We start from the raw sequence: 26,817 nt of genomic DNA, 5'->3' as shown, positions 1-26,817 counted from the left end.
AAAAAAAAAAAAAAAAAAAAAAAAAAAAAAAAAAAAAAAGAATCAGAGGAAACCCTCCAAATCCTCCATGTTCAAATAAAGTTGCAATAGTTTAGCAAAATCATGGTAAGTTTTTGGTTTTGTTTTTGAGACGGGGTCTCACTCTGTCACCCAGGCTGGAGCGCAGTGGTGCGATCTTAGCTCACAGCAACATTCGCCTCCCAGGCTCAAGTGATCCTCTCACCTCAGCCTCCCGAGTAGCTGGGACCACAGGCACACGCCACCCCACCTGGCTAGTTTTTTGTATTTTTGGTAGAGACAGGGTTTCACCATATTGCCCAGGCTGGTCTTGAACTCCTGAGCTTAAGTGATCCACCCACCTCAGCCTCCCAAAGCGCTGGGATTACAGGTGTGAGCCACCGTGCCTGGCTCAATGGTAAGTCTGATCAATTATTAACTGCAATTACAAACAACAGAGTATAGTACTTCCCATCTTACACACAGTACATTTTATAATAAATACAAACCTATTGATGTTAATCCTTCAGGCCTGCTTGAAATTCTTATAATGTTCCTATCTCCTTTCAAGAAAAATATTTCATTTTCTGTGCACGAAACAGACACAATATCACCGGATCCTTCCAAACCAGCAATTGTGGCCTGTCAAAAAAAAAAAAAAAAAAAAAAAAAAAAGATTGTGGGGGAAACCAAAAAATGGGGCCGTTGAAAAAAAAAAAAAAAAAAAAAAAAAAGAAGCATGTGTGAGAGTCCAAATCAGTCAAATGATAACTGCACTTTACTATGGCAACTTTCTGAAAATTCCAATTCAATCTAAAGTTAGGTCACATCTGACAGATTGGTAAGCAGGATCTGAGGGGTCCCCTGGCAGGGTGGGGCCTCGGTCATCTCCAACCCATGTGCCACCCTGCCCTTGTCCCTGCTGCAGGTGCACCGGCCCTGACAACCCAGTCCCAGCCCTGTTCCTCCATGGTGCATGCACGCGCTTCTCTTTCTGCTCGAATTCCTTTCCTGCCCATGTTTGCTGGGGGAGTTCCAGTTCTCTCCAGATGCCACCTCCCTGAGAAGCAGCCTCTGACAAGCTTGCCCTCTGCTGCAGAGCCCAGGACTCTCAGGGCTCGCGGCGCCTCATCCAGACCTCTGCTTGGCACCCCGCTCCTGGGGCGGAAACAGTGTGCAGACAGGTCTAGTCCTCCTACTGTGTGCAGGAATAGTCCTCCTACTGTGTGCCTTCCTGCAGGAGAGGCCAGTGTACACTGCAGCTCAAGGGTTTTGAATGAATACATGAAGGGAGGCGAGGTTCTTTCAGCATTATCTGAAAGGGGTGGAAACACATCCCAAGCCCACACAGACTTAAAGCAAGTCCTTGCTTTGCTGTCAACAGTGCAAATAAGAGACTGTAATTTTAAATAACTGATGGACAGCTGCAAACATAACATTTGTTTCTGAAAGCTGCCAGTCATGCTGCCACTGGGTGGTCCAGACTCTGAGGGTGACTGTCTCCATTTCTCTGCCTATAAAATGAAGTTAATTATACCTACTGGGTAAAGCATCGGGTAAGTGCTCAGATGAAAAAACCAATGCACAATTACAAAGCATCTTGATGCTACTAACAAGTGCACATAAGTCCAAAAGGTATCCAGGGAAACAAGTTCTTTGTAACTGAGGAAAGGGTGCAAAAATATCTTTCAGAATATCCCTTATAAAATGAACAAACTCAAGGCACCTTAGTGATTCCCCTAAATCGAAGCTTCTTACACCCACCCCATTTTAGAGGAAAGAAAACCAGGCTCAGGCCAGTAAGAGACTTGGTTAAAGGCAGAACCAGGCTAGAAGAGTCAAGTCTAGTTCTGCCCCTCCACCCCAGGTCAGTTTTCTTCCTGCCAAGCCAGTATTACCAGGCACGGCTGATAATAATTCAGAAGGCTTCAATGAGGAGAGGATGAACTTCATGTTCTGCTGACGCACATCAAAGAAGAAAACCCTTTCTTTTCTTTTTTTTTTGGAAATGGACGTCTCACTCTATCGCCCAGGCTGGAGTGCAGTGGCATGATCTTGGCTCACTGCAACCTCCACCTCTCAGGTTCAAGCAATTCTCCCTGCCTCAGCCTCCTGAGTAGCCAGGACTACAGGCACCTGCCACCATGCCTGGCTAGTTTTTGTATTTTTAGCAGAGACGGGGTTCTGCCATGTTGGCCAGGCTGGTCTTGAACTCCTGACCTCAGGTGATCCGCCTGCCTCGGCCTCCCAAACTGCTGGGATTACAGGTGTGAGCCACTGCGCCTGACCAAAAACCATTTATTTTCTATAGTGAGGCTCTGCTTATAAGAGAAAGGGGTGCCTGGCAGAGGCCTGCTGAGCTCAGAATGGAAGAACGTGAACAGGACAGGGCCTGGTCTGGAATCTGGGGGTGAGGAGTTGGGAGGGTGAGGCAGAGAGATTATTTTAAAAAGAGCAAAAGCTCTGCTCTTAAGACAATGAGAAACTGAAACTAAACAGCTGTGTTTAAAGTTCCTAAATCTTTCTTTTTTTTTTTTTTTTTTTTTTTTTTGGACGGAGTCTCACTCTGTCACCCAAGCTGGAGTGCACTGGCCAGATCTCAGCTCACTGCAAGCTCCGCCTCCCGGGTTCACGCCATTCTCCTGCCTCAGCCTCCCGAGTAGCTGGGACTACAGGCGCCCGCCACCTCGCCCGGCTAGCTTTTTGTATTTTTTAGTAGAGACGGGGTTTCACCGTGTTAGCCAGGATGGTCTCGATCTCCTGACCTTGTGATCCGCCCGCCTCGGCCTCCCAAAGTGCTGGGATTACAGGCTTGAGCCACCGCGCCCGGCCCCTAAATCTGTCTCTAACGATAATCTGTTATCATCTTGGTTTAAGCAGAAATTATTTCCTACCATGATTTTAATGATGTTGGAAATTTGCCCAAGATATGTTGCTAAGTAAAGAAAACCGAAAATAAAAAACAAAAAAACAAAAACAAAAAAAACAAGTGGCGGCCAGGCGCGGTGGCTCATGCCTGTAATCCCAGCACTTTGGGAGGCCGAGGCGGGCAGATCACGAGGTCAGCAGATCGAGACCATCCTGGCTAACATGGTGAAACACCACCTTTACTAAAATACAAAAAATTAGCCGGGCGAGGTGGCGGGCGCCTGTAGTCCCAGCCACTTGGGAGGCTGAGGCAGGAGAATGGCATGAACCCGGAAGGCAGAGTTTGCAGTGAGCCGAGATCGCACCACTGCACTCCAGCCTGGGCGACAGAGCCAGATTCCATCTCAAAAACAAAATCAAAAACAAAAACAAAACAAAAAACCAAGTGGCAAAATGATGTGGCTCCATTTGAGTAAGAAGACAAGGGCAAAATAACAGAGAAAGCATGCTGAGGGACGGGCCCCTCCTCAGGAACTAAAATTCTCTGCTACTGTTTCTTTTTTTTTTGAGATGGAGTTTCGCTCTGTAGCCCAGACTATAGTACAATGGTGAAATCTCAGCTCACAGCAACCTCTGCCTCCCGAATTCAAGCAATTCTCCTGCTTCAGCCTCCTAAGTAGCTGGGATTACAGGAGTGTGCCACAATGCCTAGCTAATTTTTTTATTTTTAGTAGAGACGGGGTTTCACCATGTTGTCCAGGCTGGTCTCGAACTCCTGACCTCAGGTGATTTGCCCACTTCGGCCTCCCAAAAGTATTGGGATTACAGGCGTGAGCCACCGCGCCCAGCCTCTGCTACTGTTTCTGTCGTATTTGAGTTATCACTGTATGTGCTCATAGTAATTGGATAGTCAGAAAAAACATGACCCAAATAGATTATAAAGAACAAGGCTGGGCATGGTGGCTCATGCCTGTAATCCCAGCACTTTGGGAGGCTGAGGCAGGTGGATCATCTGAGCTCAGGAGTTCGAGACCAGCCTAGCCAACATGGTGAAACACCGTCTCTACTAAAAATACAAAAATTAGCTGGGTGGGGTGGCATGGGCCTGTAATCCCAGCCACTTGGGAGACTGAGGCAGGAGAATCACTTGAACCTGGGAGGCAGAGGTTGCAGTGAGCCCAGATCGCACCACTGCACTCCAGCCTGGGTGACATAATAGGACTCTGTCTAAAAAAAAAAAAAAGGGGCCAGGCATGGTGGCTCACGCCTGTAATCCCAGCACTTTGGGAGGCCAAGGCAGGCAGATCACGAGGTCAGGAGTTCAAGACCAGCCAGACCAACATTGTGAAACCCTGTTTTTACTAAAAATACAAAAATTAGCTGGGTGTGGTGGCATGAGTCTGTAATCCCAGCTACTCAGGAGGCTGAGGCAGGAGACTTGCTTGAACCTGGCAGGTGAAGGTTGCCGTGAGCCGAGATCATGCCACTGCACTCCAGCCTGGGCGACAGAGCGAGACTCCTTCTCAACAACAACAACAACAACAAAAGAACAAGTTTGATGTGTTTACATACAAAAAACATACATAATTTCTTGACAGAGAATTGGACCTAAATGTCAAAACCAAATTGTTTTTTTTTCAAATCTATGAAAATGACCAAACCTTCATTTGATTTCCTTGACTGGCCTGAAGGCAAAAGTAAAGTGTAAATCAATACTGCTCCTGGTAGCATTCTGAGGGCCCTGAGCAGAAGAGTTTGTAGAGAAACATTCTCTTGCCTACAGACACCGAAGATATGGCAGCGTCCCTTCACTTACCTGGTTGACTGTGTCTAGGAGATAGATACTATATTCATTCCAACTCAGCACCCAGCCTTCTTGAAAGAAACACGAAACAAGCCCCAGGTGCCTCTCAGGTAAGCTGCAACTTCCCCTGTTGGGGGATTCCAGACGTGGGTGCAGTTCAAAAGGCTTGACTCCCCCGGCAAAAGCATCTTTTAAGATAAATGTGGCTTGAACAGTCCCGTGGACATCAGCCTTCCACAGCCGGAGCCCGGGCCGTGATGCATACAAGGTTAGATCACTTTGCTTACAGAGTCCTGGTATAAAACAAGCACCAAATTTCCCAGTACTAAAATTAGAAGGAAGAAAGAAAGAACAAAAAACAGACATGGACCGATTTGAAGTAATGCAGTTGTCAACCCTTAATATTAAGTACAAGAATTTTTTGGCTAAGACAATAATTGATTTTTCACCTTTTCTACTGTTTGTTTTTTGTCAGTTAAACCACACTGTCACCCCTTCCCGACAGAGGCCCACCACACCCTCACAGGTGTGTGCCCCATTAGCACACAGGGAACCATTCACTGAGTACCCACACAGCTTGCACTGCGCCTGGGGCTTGATCCCACTCTCATGTCTAATCCTTACAACAACCATGTGTGGCAGATACAGTCACATACGATGTAACATTTTAGTCAGGCTGGGTACAACGGCTCATGCCTGCAATCCCAACACTTTGGGAGGCCAAGGCGGCAGATCATCTGAGGTCAGGAGTTCTAGACCGGCCTGGCCAACATGGTGAAACCATGTCTCTACTAAAAATACAAAAATTAGCTGGGCGTGGTGGCACATGCCTGTAGTCCCAGCTACTCGGGAGGCTGAGGCAGGAGAATCGCTTGAACCTGGGAGGCAGAGGTTGCAGTGAGCTGAGATCCTGCCACTGTACTCCAACCTGGGTGACAGACTCTGCTTCAAAAACAACAATAAGTCATTTTAGTCAATGATGGACCGCAAATACAACAGTGGTCCCATAAGATTATAATACCATATTTTTATGGCACCTTTTCTATGTTTAGACATACTAATACTTACCTTTGTGCTACAGCTGCCTAAAGTATTCAGTGCAGTCACAAGTGGTGCAGGTCTGTAGCCCAGGAGCAATTTGCTGTACCATTTAGCCCAGGTGTGAAGTAGGTTGTACCTACCTCCTACGTTTGTCAGTACACTCTATGCTGTTCATGCAACAAAGATGTCACCTAACAATGCATTTCTCAGATTATATCCCTGTTGTTCATTGACACATGACTGTATTACAACTCCCGTTTTGGAGGAGAGGAAACGGAGGCAGAAGGTGAAGAATCCAGGTCTGCTCATCCTTTCCTGCTCTGATTCTGTTGCTCTGACATCTGACTGCTGTGCTCCCTCCACATCCTGAATGAATGAGCGTCACGCAACCCATCTATAGTGCTGCCCTTTCAGAAGTTCTCTAAACCCATCAGAGGCACCAATGTCCCTTCCTGTCCCCAAGCTTGATATTTTTTCTTTCTGAAATTATGAAATATCTGACACAAACAAAAGAATATGCTATATATAGAGTCACAGGTCACTTAGTAATGGGGATGTTTGAGAGATCTGTCATTAGGCAATGTCTCCGTTGTGTGAACATCATAGAGTGTACTTACACAAACCTAGATGGCACAGCCTATGACACACCCATATAATCTAGCCCAGGGATGTTCAATCTTTTGGCTTCCCTGGGCCATATTGGAAGAAGAACTGTCTTGGGTCACACATAAAATACACTAACGATATGCTGATGAGCTAAAAATAATAATAATCACAAAAAAACCCTCTTTTTGTTTTGAGACAGAGCTTTGATCTTGTTGGCCAGGCTGGAGTGCAATGGCGCACTCTGGGCTCAATGCAATGGACCCACTGCCTCTCGGGTTCAAGTGATTCTCCTGCCTCAGCCTCCCAAGTAGCTGGGATTACAGGCATACACCACCATGCCCAGATAATTCTGTATTTTTAGTACAGATGGGGTTTTACCACGTTGGCCAGGCTGGTCTCGAACTCCTGACCTCAAGTGATCCACCTGCTTTGGCCTCCCAAAGTGCTGGGATTACAGGCATGAGACACCACACCTGGCCAAAAAATCTCTTTTTTTTTTTTTTTTTTTGAGATGGAGTCTTGCTATGTTGCCCAGGCTGAAGGTGAGTGGCGCCATCTCGGCTCACTGCAAGCTCCGCCTCCTAGGTTCACGCCATTCTCCTGCCTCAGCCTCCTGAGTAGCTGGGACTACAGGCATCCGCCACCACGGCTGGCTAATTTTTTGTATTTTTAGTAGAGACGGGGTTTCACCGTGTTAGCCAGGATGGTCTCGATCTCCTGACCTTGTGATCCACCCACCTCGGCCTCCCAAAGTGTTGGGATTACAGGCGTGAGACATCACGCCCAGCCAAAATCTCATGTTTCAAGAAAGTTTACAAATTTGTGTTGGGCCATGGGTTGGATAAGCTTAGTCTAGCCTATTGCCCCTGGACTCCAAACCCGTACTCCATGTAACTACACTTAACACTGTAGGCACCTGTAACATAATGACGAGTGTTTGTACACCTAAACATAGAAAACGTAACGTGTGGCCCTAAGACACCAGCTGATAGGAATTTTTTCAGCTCCATTATAATCTTCTGCGACCACTGTCATACATGCAGTCCGTCAATGACTGAAATGTTGTTATGCAGCGCACAACTGTGTATATGTACATATACCCATGTAGTTATAAAGCCTAGCAAGGAAAGGTACGCCTGGGAACCCATCCCCAAACTGAGGAAAGAAATCATCAGTCATCCAACCGATGGTCTCTTGTGTTCCTACCACTTCCTGCCCCCTTGTGCCCCAGATGGAACCACTGGATTGCATTTTGCCTTTATCATTTCCTCACTTTTTTTTTGTTCTAATCACATACCTATATATCTCTAAAGACAACATAATTTAGTATTGTTTATCTTTCATTTTTATTAAAATGTATGATACTAATTGTACACTTTCGCAACTTGCTTTTTTTCACTTAACACTATGTTTCTCAGATTTATCCTTGTTGATAAAAAGAAACTGTCGTGCTAATTCGTTTCTACTGCTGTATGGTACAGTACGTCCTACTCAGCGCCCACAGGTTCTTGGAAACTACAACTGTTAAGTGAAATGACATAGAGCAGGTCCTCAGATAAACATCATTTCCTTCAACAACATTGGTGAGGGAAAAACACTGGTTTTGTTATACGTTGCTCTGCTAAAGTCGCAGTTTCCAAGAACCTATCAATGACATTAAATGAGGACTTAATGTATTCCACAATTTATTTATTCACTTTCTTGTTGATGGATATTTCAATTATTATTATTATTTTTTGAGACGGAGTCTCCCTCTGTTGCCCAGGCTGGAGTGCAGTGACGCGTTCTTGACTCACTGCAAGCTCCGCCTCCCGGGTTCACGCCATTCTCCTGCCTCAGCCTCCCGAGTAGCTGGGACTACAGGCGCCCGCCACCACGCCCGGCTAATTTTTTGTATTTTTAGTAGAGATGGGGTTTCACCATGGTCTCGATCTCCTGACCTCGTGATCCACATTCCTCGGCTTCCCAAAGTGCTGGGATTACAGGCGTGAACCACTGTGCCCGGCTTCAATTATTATTTTTAAACCTGTTTTGAACAATTGTGCTATGAGCATTTCTGTGTATTATCCCCTAGCCCACAGGTGTCAGAGTCTGTCAAAGACACTCGGGATGCAGTTGGTGGGCTGTCGGGTTATCGCTGGGTTGCTGAGAGCATATTCAAGTTTAGAAGACAACTTCAAGCTTTTTAAACATGATTATAACAATCTACACTCCCACTGGCAATCTGAGTTCTCATTATTTCTCAGGCTGCTACCAGAGTTCACATGTAAGCATTCCAGTTCAGTCCTACGCCTGGCTGATTCCTTCTCCCAAATACTTCTTGGATTGTGAACCGCAGAAACAGCACTGGTTTTTTTTTTTTTTTTTTTTGAGACGGAGTCTCGCTCTGTCCACCAGGCTGGAGTGCAGTGGCCAGATCTCAGCTCACTGCAAGCTCCACCTCCCGGGTTTATGCCATTCTCCTGCCTCAGCCTCCTGAGTAGCTGGGACTACAGGTGCCCACCACCGCGCCAGGCTAAGTTTTGTATTTTAGTAGAGACGGGGTTTCACCATGTTAGCCAGGATGGTCTCGATCTCCTGACCTCGTGATCCGCCCGTCTCGGCCTCCCAAAGTGCTGGGATTACAGGCGTAAGCCACTGCGCCCGGCCAGCACTGGTTTTAGAGCAAGTCCTGGGCTCGATGTCCAGCGCTGACACTTAGTGGGTACATGGTATGTGCAGTTATTGAACTTTTCTGGCCGTGTTTCCCATTCTGTAAACCAGGCAGAGTAACTCCCATCTCAAAGGCTGAAGTGAGGAATGAATGAGATAACCTGTGTGCAGCACAAAAGCAATGCTTGTGACACTAAGTCCCCAGAAGTGCTCGACTGTCCTGAACGAGGCTACAGGCAGCTCACAGTTGAGAGCCGCCTCCGTGCCACTGCTTCCCCACCAGACCTCGGCCAACTTGTGCTGTGCCTGTCCCCACGCTCCCTGCACACAGCAGCACACCCAACTCCAGAGGCCGCCCCCAGGGCCCACCCACATAGGCACACAGATAGTTTATTTGTGGGGTTCCTTCGCACACCAGAATCTCGCTAGGTCCTTCTGGCACCTCAGTAACTAAATCCCTTTGGATAGGGTCCAAGGAGGATATCATATATCAAATTCAGCTTTGAAACAATGATCGTCAGGACGAACCAAGGGTGTTTTGACGCTGTGGATCTTTCATGGACAATTCTATAAACAGCACCGTATCTGATTACTGCCTTTGGTGGGTTTGTTTTGGAGAGGTCCTCTAAAGAGAGTGACCCAGAGGAATTCCAGCAAGGGAGCCCATAACCTCTTCCTCCTGCCTTTCCTTTCCTGTCAATCAATTTCTCTTGGCGATCCAATTTTTAAATGTTTTCCTTCTATTTGTAGGACCCCTGAAAAATCTCTTGTCATTTCCATTTTGACTGGTTCATCTTATGTAACTAAGGCACTCATGTTAACAAACATTTAGTGATTCCTACATTCTGTAAGACACCGTGTTTGATGCTCTGGGTAAAATAAAAAATAAATAAGATGAGGTCCTCAGCCTGTCTCATAACACCGTGCTGACCTGTGCAAACAATTACAGCAGCATCTGGAAGCGCCACATCTGAGGCTCAAAGAGCTGCTCAAAGAGCTAGATCAAGGTGGTGCATCTGAGTGGGCATGAGAAGGTGAGGTCCTGAACACTGGGTGGACTCTTCCCCTGGAGGAAGGGGAAAGCAGCCCTGCTGAGCACGGTCCTGGGAGTGGCTGCCTCGAAAACTGCTGACTGGCTGAATGGCATGGTGGCTCACATCTGTAATCCCAGCACGTTCGGAGGCCAAGGAGGGAGGACTGCTTGAGCCCAGGAGTTTGACAGCAGCCTGGGTGACACAGAGAGACTCCATCTCTACAAATTAAAAAATTTAGACAGGCATGATGGTGCGTCCTTGTAGTCCTAGTTACTCAGGAGGCTGAAGGAGGAGGATCGCCTGAACCCAGGTGTTCAAGGCTGCAGTGAGCTGTGACCACACCACTGCACTCCAGCCTTGGTAACAGAGCAAGACCCTGTCTCTAAAGAAAAGAGAACAGAAATGTCTGATGAGTGGGTTGGTCAAAGGTAGTGAAGCTCTGAAGAACCAGCTAGAGAAACTGTCCTAAGCCCCCGACTCAGCCACCATCCACTTGCAGTGCGATTCTGCAGTACTTGCTGGTGCTTTCTGAATTTGACACCAAAATTCCAACTTTTAAGGTCTAAGTATTGCAGGATTCTAAAATCATAAAGAAATTAACAAAATTTCTTAATTTCTGTAGAGATGATTTCCAAAAACTCACTGATTACCTAAACAAATAAATTCCCTTTATAGACCACGTTAATATATAAGGAGTGTTTTCTGGCTAACAAATTCTAGCTATAAAATAATTGTGTTTTTTGATTTTGTGCGTGATGTATGGTGCCACAGACTTGATATGCTGAAAGCTGACAGCACCCAAAATGGGAGCCTGAAAGTCTAAGCTGGGAGAGAAGAAGGATCGACAGAAGCCCTGCCAGAGATCTCAACAGCTAAACACCCACCAGCCATCCAAACAGATGTGCTGGTGGCGGGGTTCCAGAACCGGCTGCTGGCTCTTACCCAGACGCGGCGCCACACCTACAGATTGCTTCATCTCCTCCTCCCTCCCCAGGGCAAAGTGCTACTGCCAGGGAGGGCTTCCCTGAGCACTAGACTCACAGGAGACACAGTAACAGGTCTGCAGAGGGCTCTGACACGTGAAACAATGCAACATACACAGGATAGCAAACCCACGGCTGCGGGTGGCTGGGGTCTCTGAGGTTTTCTGGATGTAACACACACATCGTCCGGTCTGAAGAGGTCCACAGACTCGAAGAGAAGAGGACCCCTCATCCTCTATCCCCGAGTCCCCTGCCCTGCCTGCACCTGCCCTGGGCTCAGTGCCCTGCCCTTCCGGAAGAGCATCTCTGGCCCGGCCATCTCAGGGCCAACTGAGGCCACCGCCTGCACTCTGTCTCCACCAGCACTGTGTTCCCTCCACAGGCACCCATATCACACACCAATGTGCTGCCACATGGCCCCTCTCCCAAAATTCCCAGCAGGCCACACGGTCCCCCTGGGCACCACTTATTTTTCTTTCTTTGTTCTCTTCTGCAAAAACACTCCTCCCAAAAGCTCTCCATACTCGCTGTCCACTCCTCTTTTAACCCTTCCAATCCCTTGGCCCTGCTGATGAGGAGAGCTGTGCATAGCCTCCGCGCTACAGACTCAGGCCCGTCACAGCTGTCTCAGCCCCTGGTCTCGCAGCAGCTGCTATGTCCCTCCACGTGGCCTCTGACTCCTCTGACCCCGCAACTCCTGTTCTCTCCTGATGCCATTTCCTCTTCAGAACACAAGGCCTCCCCAAATCTCCCTAGGCGAGCTCCTGTCTGCATGCCAGCGGCTGCCGGTGCACAGCTCCCTGAGAGGCACACCTGCCACCCACCTCCCACGCCAGTTCTCTACTGTGGGGAGAGGACAGGGCAGGGCCACAGCAGGCTGTTTCATCTCCTCCTTCTCCCCGTGCCTCCAGGATTCTCTGCATCAATCCACAGCATGTCCACTCACCCAGCTGCACAGACCACAGACCTAGGAATCATCTCCAACTCATCCCTCTCACACCCCAGAACCAACATGGCAGCAAATCTGCCAGCTCTGCCTTGGAAGCAGTCCCACCACTGACCCCGCCCCATCCTGTCATCTCCCACCTGGATCACCCAGAACCCTCGCTGGCCCTGCTGAGCTGCCACACCTGCCCCCTCCAATATATTCCAAGCAGCAGCCAGAGTGACCTCCCTGGCTTGGCCACAGTCCTCTGTGACTGGCCACAGCACTGGACTGAAAGAGCCCCATGGGCAGGGCCCACAAAGACGACGGGAGAGGGCTTCCCGCACCCTGCTCCACACAGCTGGCCTGGCTGCTCAGATCCTCAGTGTGCAGGGGGCCCTCTGCCTCCAGGGACTCTCTCTAAGGTCTTCTCGCACTAGTTGCCTCCTTGGTTCAGGAATCAGCCCAGGCTACCTCCTCAGAGGAGCCTTCCCTGTCATCCTTTTAAAGAGACACCTGTGTCTCCTGCGCCTCCCTCTCTGGCTCTGCACCCTCTGACATGTTTATCTGTTCACCACTCTGCACACAGCTCCCTGAGATTACAGATCTGTTCTGCCTTGTTCACAGATATCCCCAGATGAGGAGTACCTGGAGCAGGGCAGAGCACCGAATGAATAGATACTCCCTGTGTGGATTCATCCAATGTCAGGTGTCAATGTCACCTGTATCTGGTGACCTCATTTTCCCCTCTGGTCAAGACTTCTTCCCTGGGCTCCAGACTGGTCCACAGAACTCTCTTCTGCGACTCCCACATGGCAACGTGACAGATCCGTCAAACCCCCTATGTCCACGGCAGAGGTCCTGATGTCCTGACCTCCGGCCCAGCCTTCCCTAGTCTCCATCTCAGTCAGTGGTTTCCCTGGACTCCCGCAGCAGCCTCCCCGTGGCTCCCCTGGACTCCCGCAGCAGCCTCTCCATGGCTCCCCTGGACTCCCGTGCCGGCCAACCTGCGGCTCCCCTGGACTCCTACGGCAGCCTCCCCGCAGCTCCCCTGGACTCCTGTGCCAGGCTCCCCTGGACTCCCGTGCCAGCCTAACCATGGCTCCCCTGGACCCCTGTGCCAGGCTCCCCGCGGCTCCCCTGGACTCCTGTGCTAGGCTCCCCTGGACTCCCGTGCCAGCCTAACCATGGCTCCCCTGGACCCCTGTGCCAGCCTCCCCGCGGCTCCCCTGGACTCCTGTGCCAGGCTCCCCTGGACTCCCGTGCCAGCCTAACCATGGCTCCCCTGGACCCCTGTGCCAGCCTCCCCGCGGCTCCCCTGGACTCCTGCCATAGCCAGTGTCCTAGTCACTTCTGGCTTCTTGAACATCTAAACCCTGGCCCAACTGAGGTCTTGGCATATGCTGTTCCCTGAGCCTGGAATGCTCTTCTAGCAGCTCTTCCCAGGCTTCAGCTCGAAGATCACTGCCCTTGTAGAGGCCTTTCCTGACCATTCTATCCAAATGCAACATCCTGCCCCATGCCTAGCGCTCCCTAATGCTTCACCCTGTCCGCTCCTTTACAGCATTGATAGCCTCTACTCTCCTGCTGACCGACAGTCTCTCTCATTGTGTTTGAGGGCAGAGGCCTTGTATCCTTGGATACCTCCTTACTTACTGCCACACCTCCACGTGTACATGCCCAGCTAAACAGTTGTGAGGGGAGCACTGCTTCCAGGCAGAGACACACACAATAGTCTACAGCAGAAAGCAAGTCTTTAAAACACAGATGCTAAGAACATTTCCTTTTATTCTGTTAGCCCCCATTTCTTCAAGGCTCAATAAAATCTCTCTCCTTCTGAGAAGGGGACACATTTATTTGCTTCTGCATCCTAAACCAGTTCCTGGTACAGAGCATGCTTTCAATCAATGTTCCCTAAAGACTGCACTGCACAGACGCACTAGGAGAGGTTTACAGAAACTGCTTGGGTCTCCACACAAGAGGTTAAAGGGCCAGGTTTGTTTTTTGTTTTTGATTTTTTTGAGATGGAGTCTCGCTGTCACCCAGGCTGGAGTACAGTGGTGCGGTCTTAGCTCACTGCAACCTTCGTCTCCCGGGTTCAAGCGAGTCTCCTGCCTCAGCCTCCTGAGTAGCTGGGACTACAGGCGCCCGCCACAACGCCCGGCTAACTTTCGTGTTTTTAGTAGAGAGGAGGTTTCACCATGTTGGCCAGGCTGTTCTTGAACTCCTGACCTCAAGTGATCCGCCCACCTTGGCCTCCCAAAGTGCTAGGATTACAGGCGTGAGCCACTGCACCCGGCCGAGGGTCAGGTTTTAAGAGAGATTGGTGGGAATAGGACCCACAAGGTAATTGGTTTTCAATGCCTGTCTTTACACCCTGCCTTCCTTCCAAGACACAGTGCAGTAAGACATTGACAGATGAACCAGGATAAAATACCAGAGGAGTAGGATACTGGCAGAGGGAACAGAAGAACTAAGATCTGCAGGACCATAAATTCCACTGAGTTCTCCAGGGGCCAACAGGGAGACTGCAGATATAAAAAGGCCAGATTGTTGATGGAATTAAGAAGGTGTTCAGCAGGCTGGGCCTGGTGACTCACGTCTGTAATCCCAGCACTTTGGGAGGCCGAGGCAGGTGGATCACCTGAGGTCGGGAGTTTGAGACCTGACCAACATGGTGAAACCCCATCTCTACTAAAAATACAAAATTAGCTAGGCGTGGTGGCACATGCCTGTAATCCCAGCTAGAACCTAGAACCTGGAACCCACGCCTTCAGGATGTCTTCCCTGACCCTTCAGCTGGACAAGTGTGTCTACACTCACACAGCATCCTGTGTATTTTGGTCCATAGCAGGTGCCGCAAGGGTCAACAAGTGTTTTATCTGCATTTCCATTTCCACAATGGAAGGCTCAGATCTGCCGTGTTTACCATGTCACTGCTGAGCCTGCCACAGTGCACAGGGGTGCCTGGTAAACACGTGCTGAATAATGAGTGAGCCCCACAACCCTGACCCCTCACCAGGGCTGTGTGGAGGAGGTGCCTACACAAGGAACGGATGGACCAGGCCACCCCTGAGGCTTCTCTGGGCTGACTGTGGCACTTTGAGAGGCAGAGTGGCTGTGCATGCAGGCACCTACAGCTCTGCAGCAAGAGGAACCCACTCTTCTTGTCTGCCTCTGGGAGGAGAAATCCTAAGCAGGCACAGGGCGCCACCAGGAACCCCAGGCTTAGAGCCGCTGTGGGCTTGCATCCGCCAAAGAGGAGACCTAGGAAACCCTAAAGCACCCTCTACAACAAGGCCCAGCGTTTAGGCCAAACAGGAAAACTTATGGAACTTACCTTTTCCTTGGCTGTGTTCCAATTTGCCTTACAGACTTTTCTTCAGTGTAAAAGAGCAGACTTCTTTGCAGAGTAGAGACCAGCAGCACTTTCTGGCTATAATCCAGCTGCACAATGGAAGACGGCTCCTCCAACACCAGCTGGGAGTTACAGAGCCCCTGGCAGAGAAAGTCCGGTTACGCCTCACATCAGCGCCAGGCTAAAGAATGGACCTCCCTTAGGACAAGTCAGGGTCCTTCCTGCGAGCTGTGCTTAGGTCAGCTTGCACCCTACCTAATGTATGCTTTCACTCTCTGCAGATTCACTCTCAACCCACCACAGAGAGATTATCTGATGGATGGGAAGATAGTCCATACTAACATCTCCCTCATGCTACATCCAGTTTGACAAGAAACATTTAAAAATCTGCATAATTTTTAAAAACATGTCCTCAGTAGATACATTCTTTACTGTGCACCACAGCAGGCTCAGGGATGACGCAGTCAACATGTAGAGAGTTCAAAGAAGCATCCATAAAGATCTCAACAGAAATCTGTTGCACTGTGTGTATTGCTTCTTCTATTATAAAACAATGGAATGGAACCTTCTATAAAATTATTGTGACAATAATCAGCTCTGTAAGTTCATATTACAGTCTCCCCTCACAAAGTGCTCAAAGCAGTTTTGAGGACATTATATACTTGCCAACTGAAAGGGTCATAGAAAACAGGAGGTCAGAAGAAATTAAATGATATTAAATATATAAAATGCTATTAACATAAAATGATATTTTACAAGACCAGCCTGGGCAACATTGTGAGATCCTGTCTCTACAAAAAAAAAAAAAACATTTTATTAGCCATGTGTATTGGCATGTGTCTGTGATCCCCGCTACTTGGGAGGCTGAGACAGAAGGATCATTTGAGCCCAGGAGTTCAGATTACAGTGAGCTGTGATCATACCACCGCACTCTAGCCCAGGTAACAGAGTGAGACTCTGTCTTTACAAAAACAAACAAACAAAAACAAAAAACATATTTTATATATAAACACAAAGTAAAATTCTAGAAGGTATCTGACTGCTAACACAGAGCATATTTCATTGTATTAAAAATCTGATTCTATAAGTTACTCGTATAGAAAAGTGTCATCCGGCCGGGTGCAGTGGCTCACACTTGTAATCCCTATATTTTGGGAGGCTGAGGTGGGTGGATCATTTGAGGTCAGGAGTTCGAGACCAGCCTGGCCAACATCGTGAAACCTCGTCTCTACTAAAATTACAAAATTTAGCTGGGCGAGGTGGCACATGCCTGTAATCCCAGCTACTTGGGAGGCTGAGGCAGGAGAATCATTTGAACCCACAGGCAAGGGTTGCAGTGAGCCGAGATCACACCACTGCACTCCAGCCTGGGCAATAGAGCAAGACTCCGTCTCAAAAAATATACATATATGAAATACATATATATATATATATTTTGTATATATATACGAAATATATATATATGAAATCCAGTATATTTGAAAAGTTTCATCAATTATTTCAGAAATATTACTGTTACATCACTGACATTTTGTGAGGGAAGCAGGGGGCAGTGATCAGATTTGTTGGTAAAACTTACAGTAAATTTCGTCCTTTTTTAGGTATACAATTCTATGAATTTTTCATGTAACCAACACCAAAATCAAGATAAAGAAATTTCCATTACATGAAAATGTTGCAGACTTTTTTTTTTAGACAGGTTCTGGCTCTTGGCCTAGGCTGGAGTGCAGTGGTGCAATCTCAGCTCACTGCAATATCCACCTCCAAGGCTCAAGTGATCCTCCAACCTCAGCCTCCAGAGTAGCTGGGATTACAGGTGTGTGCCACCATGCCTGGCTAATTTTTATATGTTTTTTGGTAGAAATGGGGTTTTGCCATGTTGCCCAGACTGGTCTCAAACTCCTAGGCTCAAGTGATCATTCTGCCTTGGCCTCCCGAAGTGCTGGAAGTACAGGTGTGAGACACCGTGCCTGGCCAGAGGATAGGTAGTTTTCTATTCTCCCTTCTGCTGCACACTGAAACACACTCAGTGGTTCTCTCAAGGAAAAGCACTTGTACAACTGTTGCGGCTATGAGCTGAGCCAGCTGCTTTCTTCACAAAACACCATTTTTATTTGAAATGCTGTAATTATTCAAATTTGGGTATTTAGCAGACATTTTCTTAAAAAACAAAAGCCTGTCACTTCAAGGAAAACAAGTAATGGTATTTGTTGCTCTCATGTGAAGATTAGCAATACGAAAACTTGTGCCTGTCCCTGTGAACTTGACGATTCCTTATAGCTAGACTTTCCTGATTACAATGATGTTGATGTTAACGAAGGTATTTTTTTTTTCGATATTGTATTAGAAAATGTACCAGCCGGCATGGTGGCTCACACCTGTAATCCCAGAACTTTGGAAGGCTGCAGTGGGCAGACTGCTTGAGCTCAGATGTTCAAGACCAGCCTGTGCAACATGGCAAAGCCCTGTCTCTACAAAAATACAAAAAATCAGCCGGGCATGGTGGCGTGCACCTGTAGTCCCGGCTATTCGGGAGGCCAAGGTGGGAGAATCACCTGAACCTGGGAAGTTGACGCTCCAGTGAGCCATGATTGCACTACTGCACACCAGCCTGGGTGAGAGGAGTAAGACCATGTCTCAAAAAAAAAAGTGTCAACATTTGGAAGATCTACACCACTCTGTGAATAGTATTTTCTAAGTGACCAATACATAATGTTACAAAATCCAACATGGGTAAAGTAGATTTTTTTTTTTTTTTTTTTTAAGAAACTGATGTTTATTTTCTATCAACCATTTTCCATGTTGCTTAAGAGCCCGTGCAAGAACAGCTTAAGACCATTCAGTGGTTGCTCCTACCCATTCAGTGGCCTGAGCAGTGGGAGCTGCAGACCAGTCTTCCGTGGCAGGCTGAGCACTCCAGTCTTCAGTAGGGAACTGCTGAATAGGCACAGAGGGCACCTGTACACCTTCAGACCAGTCTGCAACCTCAGGCTGAGTAGCAGTGAACTCAGGAGCTGGAGCAGTCCATTCACCCTGAAATTCCTCCTTGGTCACTGCCTTTTCAGCAGCAGCCTGCTCTTCTTTTCAATCTCCTCAGGATCTCTGTAGAAGGAGAGATCAGGCATGACCTCCCACGGGTGTTCACGGGAAATGGTGTCACGCATGCGCAGAACTTCCCAAGCCAGCATCCACCACATCAAACCCACTGTGAAGCCCTGTGTTGCATGGGATGGCAATGGTCCCATGGGCAGAGGGAGAATCTGTGTTACACAGAAGAAAATGGCAGTAGGTTAACATAAGATTGCCCTCCGTAAAGAGGGCCTGGTGTCAGCCCCTGGGGTCTGAGTAACCACAAAAGGAAGCCCATGGGCTTCCCGAAAGGCTGCCTGGACGGTAAAGTGGAACGGCTCCCAGGAGTTTGAGCGGGCCAAGCAAATGGGAGTGGCTCCCCAGTGGCACCAAGCAAACTTCAAGCACGCCCCGGCCAGTATTCCTGGGAGAAATAAACACTGGACATCAGCGCCAGGGTTTTCTTTTTTTTTTTTTTTTTTTTTTTGAGACGAGGTCTGCTCTGTCGCCCCAGGCTGGATGCAAGTGGCCATGCAAATTCTCAGCTCACTGCCAAAAGCTCCGACCTCCCGGGTTCACGCCATTCTCCTGCCTCAAGCCTCCGGGTAGGCTGGGACTACAGGCGCCCGCCGGGTCGCCAGGGCTAGTTTTTTGTATTTTTAGTAGAGAACGGGCGTTCACCCCCCCCCCCCCCCCCCCCCCCCCCCCCCCCCCCCCCCCCCCCCCCCCCCCCCCCCCCCCCCCCCCCCCCCCCCCCCCCCCCCCCCCCCCCCCCCCCCCCCCCCCCCCCCCCCCCCCCCCCCCCCCCCCCCCCCCCCCCCCCCCCCCCCCCCCCCCCCCTTGTTAGCCAGGATGGTCTTGATCTTCCTGAACCTCCGTGATCCGCGCCCGTCTCTGCCTCCCAAAGCTTGCTGGGGCATTACAGGCTTGAGCCCACCGCGCCCGGGCCATCAAGGGCAGGGTTTTCAAATGGCCAAAAAACAAATGGCAACTTGCCGCCAGCAGAAAGCCTTCTCCCAGGTCCTCTTCCAAAAGATTTAGGGATGTAGATGCCGTCACTTTTCCTTTTCTAGCATGTACTGTCCATCTGCGCAAGTCCCAAGATTGGTGCCAAAACCTAATGGGTTCCTGCCCCTGCAAGCGCGAACTTAAGGACATTTCCTCCTTCATTTGCAGGAACATCAAAGGCTCCGGAACATGTGAAAAAGTTTCCCTTTAAAGTTTACGAACGGGAATCCAGAAACAACGCCGTATGCGACCCCTTTGTAGGGTAGCCGCAGAAAGTGTAAAAGTTAGTAAAGTAGATTTTAATGTAACAGAGTAGGAAACATTCATCCACATGGTTTCAGATTCCACATTTTTACTAACCTTTAAAGAAACTACCATTTGTCATTTGTCACTGTAACCTTTAAAGCAACTGCCATTTGTCAATATGAGGATATTATTAAAGAATATCCACAATTATCTGAAAAGGCTATCAAAATACTCCTCCCATTTCCAACTACATGTCTGTGTAAGGCCAGTTTTTCTTTATATACTTCAATCAAAACAATGTATGGCAACAGATTGAATGCAGAATCCAGTCATCTTCTATTAAGCCAGATAATAAAGATTTGTAAAAATATAACTCAATGCCACTCACTCTTGTCACCTGTTTTTGAAAACAGAGATATAGAGATATTTTCACAAAATATGTCACTTATGTTCAGATATTATGGATTTATTATTTCAAAGTAAAATATTTTAAATGTCAGCCAGGTGCAGTGGCTCACGCCTGTAATCCCAGCACTTTGGAGGCTGAGGTGGGAGGATCACAAGGTCAGGAGATCGAGACCATCCGGTGAAGCACCGTCTCTACAAAATATACAAAAAATTAGATGGGCAAGGTGGCAGTTGCCTGTAGTCCCAGCTACTCAGGAGGCTGAGGCATGAGAATCGCTTGAACCCGGGAGGCAGAGGTTGCAGTGAGCTGAGATTGTGCCACTGCACTCCAGCCTGGGCAACAGAGCGAGACTCCATCTCAAAAAAAATATACATTTTAAAATTTATCAGTTTTAACTTCTAACACAGTGTACTCGGTAGAGATAACCTATATAAACAAAAATGCTTTGGGGTCCTCTTTCTAAGAGTGTAAAGGGATCCTATGACTACAAAGCTTGAAAACTACTACTAGAGAATATTTGTAATAGGTCAGTCTTGGATCAGAGGGACTGAAAGTCATGCAGCTAATAATTGCTGAATTCTTGGCCGGGCACGGTGGCTCACGGCTGTAATCTCAGCACTTTGGGAGGCCAAGGTGGGCAGATCACCTGAGGTCAGGAGTTAAAGACCAGCCTGACCAACATAGTGAAACCCCATCTCTACATAAATAGAAAAATTAGTCAGGCATGATGGCAGGTCCCTGTAATCCCAGCTACTCAGGAGGCTGAGGCAGGAGAATTGCTTGAACCCGGGAGGCAGAGGTTGTAACGAGCCGAGATCGCGCCACTGCACTCCAGCCTGGGTGACAAGAGCGAGACTCCGTCTCAAGAAAAAAAAAAAAATTGCTGAATTCTGACAGTGCTCTAGGAATGAAGGTTACAAATAAGAAAACGAAAGGACTGTGCCTCCAAGGAGTTCCGTTTGGTTGCAGACACATGACAAAACAAATAAAACCCAGCAGATCATAAAGCCACACGTGCAGTGGAAAAGGCACGGGCATCGAAGCAGAACCTCAGTTTGAAAGCAAGCCCTGTGAGGTGCAAGCCTGCAATCCTGGGCTAGTTCCTGGATCTCTTGGAGCTCCAGCTTCTTCATCTTCACCATACTGCCACCTAATCTTCTCCTCTGCCACTTCCTGTCACATGAGGTCATCTCACAAGGCCAGGCGGCTGGCAGAGAGTCCTCCATCCATTGAAATCACCGACTTGTCCACAGTTAGGATTCAGAAGTGCTTGGCATCACTCCTACTAACCTTTCAGGAAGTAGAAATGATAATAGCTTCTTTTCCAAGTAGAAGTAATACACAACAGTGGAATGAAAAAAGTGAATGTTCCAGTAGGCCAACTCCTTAGTCTTAGAAGTGGAAGCTTATAAAACATAAGTCTATAAAAGTAAATGTTACAAATAACAATTGAGATTATAAAGGGACAATGATCAAGAATACAAACTGAATAAAAATACAATTATAAATATAGTTTTTCCAAATGTAAGAAGGCAAGAGCCAACAGTATTTCTGAAAATAATTTTACCTGGTCTAGATCCAGAGAGGAATAAACAATTTTGCCTTTGTCATCTCCAGAGAACAGTTTCATTCCATTGGGGCTCCAAGCCAGAGCTGTAATGCTGTTTTTGTGAATACCAGTGACATCAAATCTCCGAAGCTATAAAAATATACACACAAAAAAGAAAAGGATAAATGCTGTGAGCTGGGGCTACATGGAAAAGGTATACAATCGCTCCTAGTTACGGAAGAGCTGGTTTTCCCAATCTCCTTTTCCAAGCAGAACCCTGCACAAGGCTCCATCCCTCTAGTCACCTTCAAAACCCACAGAGAGCACACCTTGAGGATATTAAGCAAAAATGAAATGACCCACCTGTACTTTATGCCAAGTGTTCAACTCGGCACAGAAATGTTCTCCAATTATAAACAGCACAGTGTTAAGCTTCTCTGAGCATAATTTTTTTTTTTTTTTTTTTTTTTGAGACGGAGTCTCACTCCATCAGGGTGGAGTGCAGTAGTGTGTTGCAATCTGGGCTCACTGCGACCTCTGCCTCCCGGGTTCAAGTAATTCTCCTGCCTCAGCCTCCCGAGTAGCTGGGACTGCAGGCACACACCACCACGCCAAGTTAATTTTTGTATTTTTTTTTCTTTTTTGAGACGGAGTTTTGTTCTGTTGCCCAGGCTAGAGTGCAGTGGCGCGATCTCAGTTCACTGCAAGCTCCGTCTCCTAGGTTCACGCCATTCTCCTGCCTTAGCCTCCTGAGTAGCTGGAACTACAGGCTCCCGCCACCACACCTGGCTAATTTTTTGTATTTTTTAGTAGAGATGGGGTTTCACCGTGTTAGCCAGGATGGTCTCAATCTCCTGACCTTGTGATCCGCCCGCCTCGGCCTCCCAAAGTGCTGGGATTACAGGCGTGAACCACTGCGCCTGGCCAAGTTTTGTATTTTTAGTAGAGATGGGGTTTCACCATGTTAGCCAGGATGGTCTTGATCTCTTGACCTCATGATCAGCCCGCTTTGGCCTTCCAAATTACCGGGATTACAGATGTGAGCCACTGTGCCCGGCTTTCTCTGAGCATAAACTTTCTAAGCAGATGAGGATTTCTCATTTTAAAAATCCAGAGGAATTTACCAAGAAGTTAATACGTGTTCAGATCATGAGTACTCACCTGTTTATTTCTTCCTGGCAATGAAGACACAAGTTGAAAAACTGCAACCCTGCCAGAGGCTGTGCCTGCTGCCACCAGGTCATCAAAGCAACTCAGCAGCTTCACCACAGTGATAGATTCCGTCTTCCCCTGGAGAAACATTGAAAACAAATGAATCTGTAAGTACACAGGCTTTGAAAATGTAAAACAAGGAGGACATTACCAACGGAGTGAAAAACTTCATCAGGCTACAGTCCATACATATTCTTGATTACATATGCAAGTCAGAAATCACATCTGTTGAAAAAAAAACACAAACAGGGCTGGGCACGGTGGATCACGCCTGTAATCCCAGCACTTTGGAGACCAAGGCAAGCAGATCACCTGCGGTCAGGAGTTCGAGACGTCTGGCCAACATGGTGAAACCCTGTCTCTACAAAAAACACAAAAATTAGCTGGGCGTGGTGGCAGATGCCTGTAATCCCAGCTATTCAGGAGGCTGAGGCAGGGAGAATCACTGGAACCCAGGAGGCGAAGGTTGCAGTGAGCCGAGATCATGCCATTGCATCCAGCCTGGGCGACAGAGCAAGACTCTGTCTCAAAACAACAACAACAACAAAAAACCAGAAAACAAATATACCTAGGTAGGACGGCAGTGGTGCAATCACAGTTCACTGCAGCCTCGACCTCCCAGGCTCAAGCGATCCTCCCGCCTCAGCCTCCCAAGTAGCTGGGACTACAGACATGTGCCCCACACCCAGCTAATTTTTAAATTTTTTTTGTAGAGACAAAGTCTCACTATATTGCCCAGGCTGGTCTCGATCTCCTGGGCACAAGGAATCCTCCTGCCTTGGCCTCCCAAAGTGCTGGGATTACAGATGTGAGCCACTGCACCTTGCCCTCACCCCAATTTTATTTTATTTTGAGATGGAATCTCACTCTGTTGCCAGGCTGGAGTACAGTGGCACGATCTTGGCTCACTGCAACCTCCACCTCCTGGGTTCAAGCGATTCTCCTGCCTCAGCCTCCCGAGTAGCTGAGACCACAGGCGCCCACCACCACATCCTGCTAATTTTTTTTTTTTTTCGTATTTTTAGTAGAGATGGGGTTTCACCTTGTTAGCCAGGATGGTCTCGATCTCCTGACCTCGTGATCTGCCCACCTCAGCCTCCCAAAGTGCTGGGACTACAGGCGTGGGCCACCGTACCCAGCCCTCATCCCCCAATTTTTTAATGTTAAAATACCTAACATAAAATTACCAGGATCCCTTTTTAAAGTATACATTTCAGTGGTATTCAATACATTCATAATGCTCTGCAATCATCACCATCATCCATCTCCAGAACTATTGAATCTTGTAAAACTGAAACCGACCCTATTAAACAATAATTCCCCATTCATCCCTCTCCCCAGCCCCTGGCAACTACCATTCTACTTTCTGTCTTTATGATTTTTACTACCCCCCCCCTTTTTTTTTAATCTCCTCAAATTCCTTTTACCGTGATTTTGACTACTCTAAATACCTCATATAAATGGAACCATACAGTATTTGTCTTTACTCTGACTGGCTTATCTCCTTCATACAGTATCTTCAAGGTTCATCCGTGTTATAGCACATATCAAAACTCCTTCCTTTTTAAGACTTAGTCATATTCTCTTGCATGTACATACTACATTTTGTTTCTCCATTCATCTGCTGATGGACATACAAGGGTTGCTCCCCCATTTTAACTGTGAATAAGGCTTCTATGAATATGAGCGTACAAACATCTCTTTGAGATACTGCTTTCAATTATCTTGGGTACACACCCTACCCAGGACTGAATTTTGGTATCATATGGTAATCCTATTTTTAGTTTTTTGAGCAACCACCATACTGTTTTCTAGTAGTGGCTGCATCATCTCCTATTCCTACGAACAATGCACCAGGGTTCTGATTTCTCCCATCCTTACCAACCCTTGTTATTTCCATTTTTTTTTTGACAGTAGCCATCCTAATGGGTGTGGGGTATAGTTTTGACATGCATTGCCCTGATAATTAGTGATGTTCATTTTTCATGTGCTTATTGGCCATTTGTTTACCTTCTCTGTGGAAACATCTATTCAAGTCCTTTGCCCATTTTTGAATTGGGTTTTTTCATTGTTGAATTTTTTGTTTGTATGTTTTTGAGATGGAGCCTCACTCTGTAGCCCAGGCTGGAGTGCAATGGCGCAATCTTGGCTCACTGCAACCTCCACCTCCCAGGTTCAAGCGATTCTCGTGCCTCAGCCTCCCAAGTAGCTGGGATTACAGGTGTGAGCCACCAGGCCCGGCCATTTTGAGTTAATTTTTGAATGTGGTATTAGATAAGGGTCCAGCTTCATTCTTTTGCATGTTAATATCCAGTTTCCCCATACCATTTGTTGAAAAGACTATCCTTTCCCTGTGGAACGATCTTCATGTCCTTATTAAAAATCACTTGACTGGGCCAGGTACGGTGGCTCACACCTGTAATCCTAGCACTTTGGGAGGCTGAGGCAGGCCAATCACTTGAGGTCAGGAGTTCAAGACCAGCCTGGCTAACAGGAAATCCTGTCTCTACTAAAAATATACAAATTAGCCAGGTGTGGTGGCACATGCCTGTAGTCCCAGCTACTCGGGAGGCTGAGGCAGGAGAATCATTTGAACCCAGGAGGTGGAGGTTGCAGTGAGCGGAGATCATGCCACTGCACTGTAGTCTGGGCAACAGAGTAAGAGTCCGTCTCAAAAAAAAAAAAAAAAATTCACTTGACTATATAAGAGGATTTATTTCTGGGCTATTGATTTCATTGGTCTCTATGTCTATTTTTATGTATCACGCTGTTTTCTTCTTTATTTTCTTCTTCTTATTTCTTCATACCACAGCCAAGTCCAATATACTGTTTTAATGACTGCATTTTTGTAGTAAGTTTTAAGTTCAGGAAGTATGAGATCTCCAGCTTTGTTCTTTTTCAGCTTTGTTGGGGCTTTTCAGGGTCTCCTGAGATCCCATATGAATTTTAGAATAAATTTTTGTATTCTAAAACTCCCAAGTCAAAAAATGTCCTTGGGAGTTTTATAGAAATTGTATTGAATTAACTTATAAATCACTTTGGGTGGTATGGACAGCTTAACAATATTAAGTCAGGATAGGCGGGGTGGCTCATGCCTGTAATCCCACAATTTTGGGAGGCCAAGGCAGGAGGATCACTTGAGCCCAGGCATTCAAGACCAGCCTGAGCAACATAGTGAGACCCCATCTCTACAAAAAATTTTTAAAAAGCCAGGCATAGTGGTGCATGCCTGTAGTCCTAGGTACCTGGGAGTTTGAGATGGGAGGATCACTTGAGCCTAGGAGACTGAGGCTGCAGTGAGCCGTGATTGTGCCACTGCACTCCAGCCTAGGTGACAGAGCAAGACCCTGTCTCCAAAAAACAAACACGTAATGTTAAGTCTTCCAATCTCTCAACATATGTTTCTATTTATTTATGTCTTTAATTTCTTTCAGCAATGTTTCATGTTTCATTGTACGAGTCTTTCACCTCCTTATTCTTTTTAATGCCATTTTAAGTGGAATTTTCCTCTTAATTTCTTTTCATATTATTCATTGTTGTTTAGAAATGCAACCGATTTTTGTGCATTGACTTTGTATGCTGCTACTATGCCAGTTTCATGTATCAAAAAAAAATTGTTTGAACTAATACATGAAACTGGCATAGTAGCCGCATACAAAGATTGTGGAATCTTTAGGGTTTCTACATACAAGATCATGTCATCTGCAAACAGGGATACTTTTACTTCTTCCTTCCTGATTTTGATGCCTCTTAATTTCTTTTTCTTGGCTAATGACTCTGGCTAAAATTTCCAGCACTGTGTTGAATTGAAGTGACAAAAGCATGCGTTTTGCCTTGTTTCTGATAGAGGAAAAGCTTTCCGCTTTTTACCATTAAGTATAATTGTTCACTGTTTTTCATATACAGCTTTTATTATGTTGGGGTAGTTTCTATCCCAGTTTGTTGAGTGTTTTTACCATAAAAGGGTGTTGAATTTTGTCAAATGCTTTTTATGCACCAGTGGAGTTGATCATGTGGTTTTGTCCCTCATTTTGTTAAAACAGTGTATTAGGTAAC

General features: G+C 47.1%; 1 protein-coding gene across 1 annotated transcript in view; it reads right to left on the bottom strand.

Moving 5' to 3' along the window:
• Positions 1–26,817, bottom strand: part of TECPR2 (tectonin beta-propeller repeat containing 2) — a 135,489-nt gene that overhangs the window by 67,655 nt on the left and 41,017 nt on the right. Inside the window, exons 3-7 of the mRNA XM_017851491.1 lie at positions 22,711–22,839; positions 21,568–21,699; positions 15,251–15,408; positions 4,682–4,994; positions 507–639 (exon numbers count right to left, since the gene is read on the bottom strand). Coding sequence (XP_017706980.1) covers positions 507–639; positions 4,682–4,994; positions 15,251–15,408; positions 21,568–21,699; positions 22,711–22,839 — 865 coding nt within the window. The remainder of the gene's footprint in view (positions 1–506; positions 640–4,681; positions 4,995–15,250; positions 15,409–21,567; positions 21,700–22,710; positions 22,840–26,817) is intronic.

The sequence above is a fragment of the Rhinopithecus bieti genome, unplaced genomic scaffold (genome assembly GCF_001698545.2).
Source record: "Rhinopithecus bieti isolate Rb0 unplaced genomic scaffold, ASM169854v2 scaffold_34310, whole genome shotgun sequence".
In the NCBI taxonomy this organism is placed as follows: Eukaryota; Metazoa; Chordata; class Mammalia; order Primates; family Cercopithecidae; genus Rhinopithecus; species Rhinopithecus bieti.
This window is presented reverse-complemented; position numbering and strand designations above follow the sequence as displayed.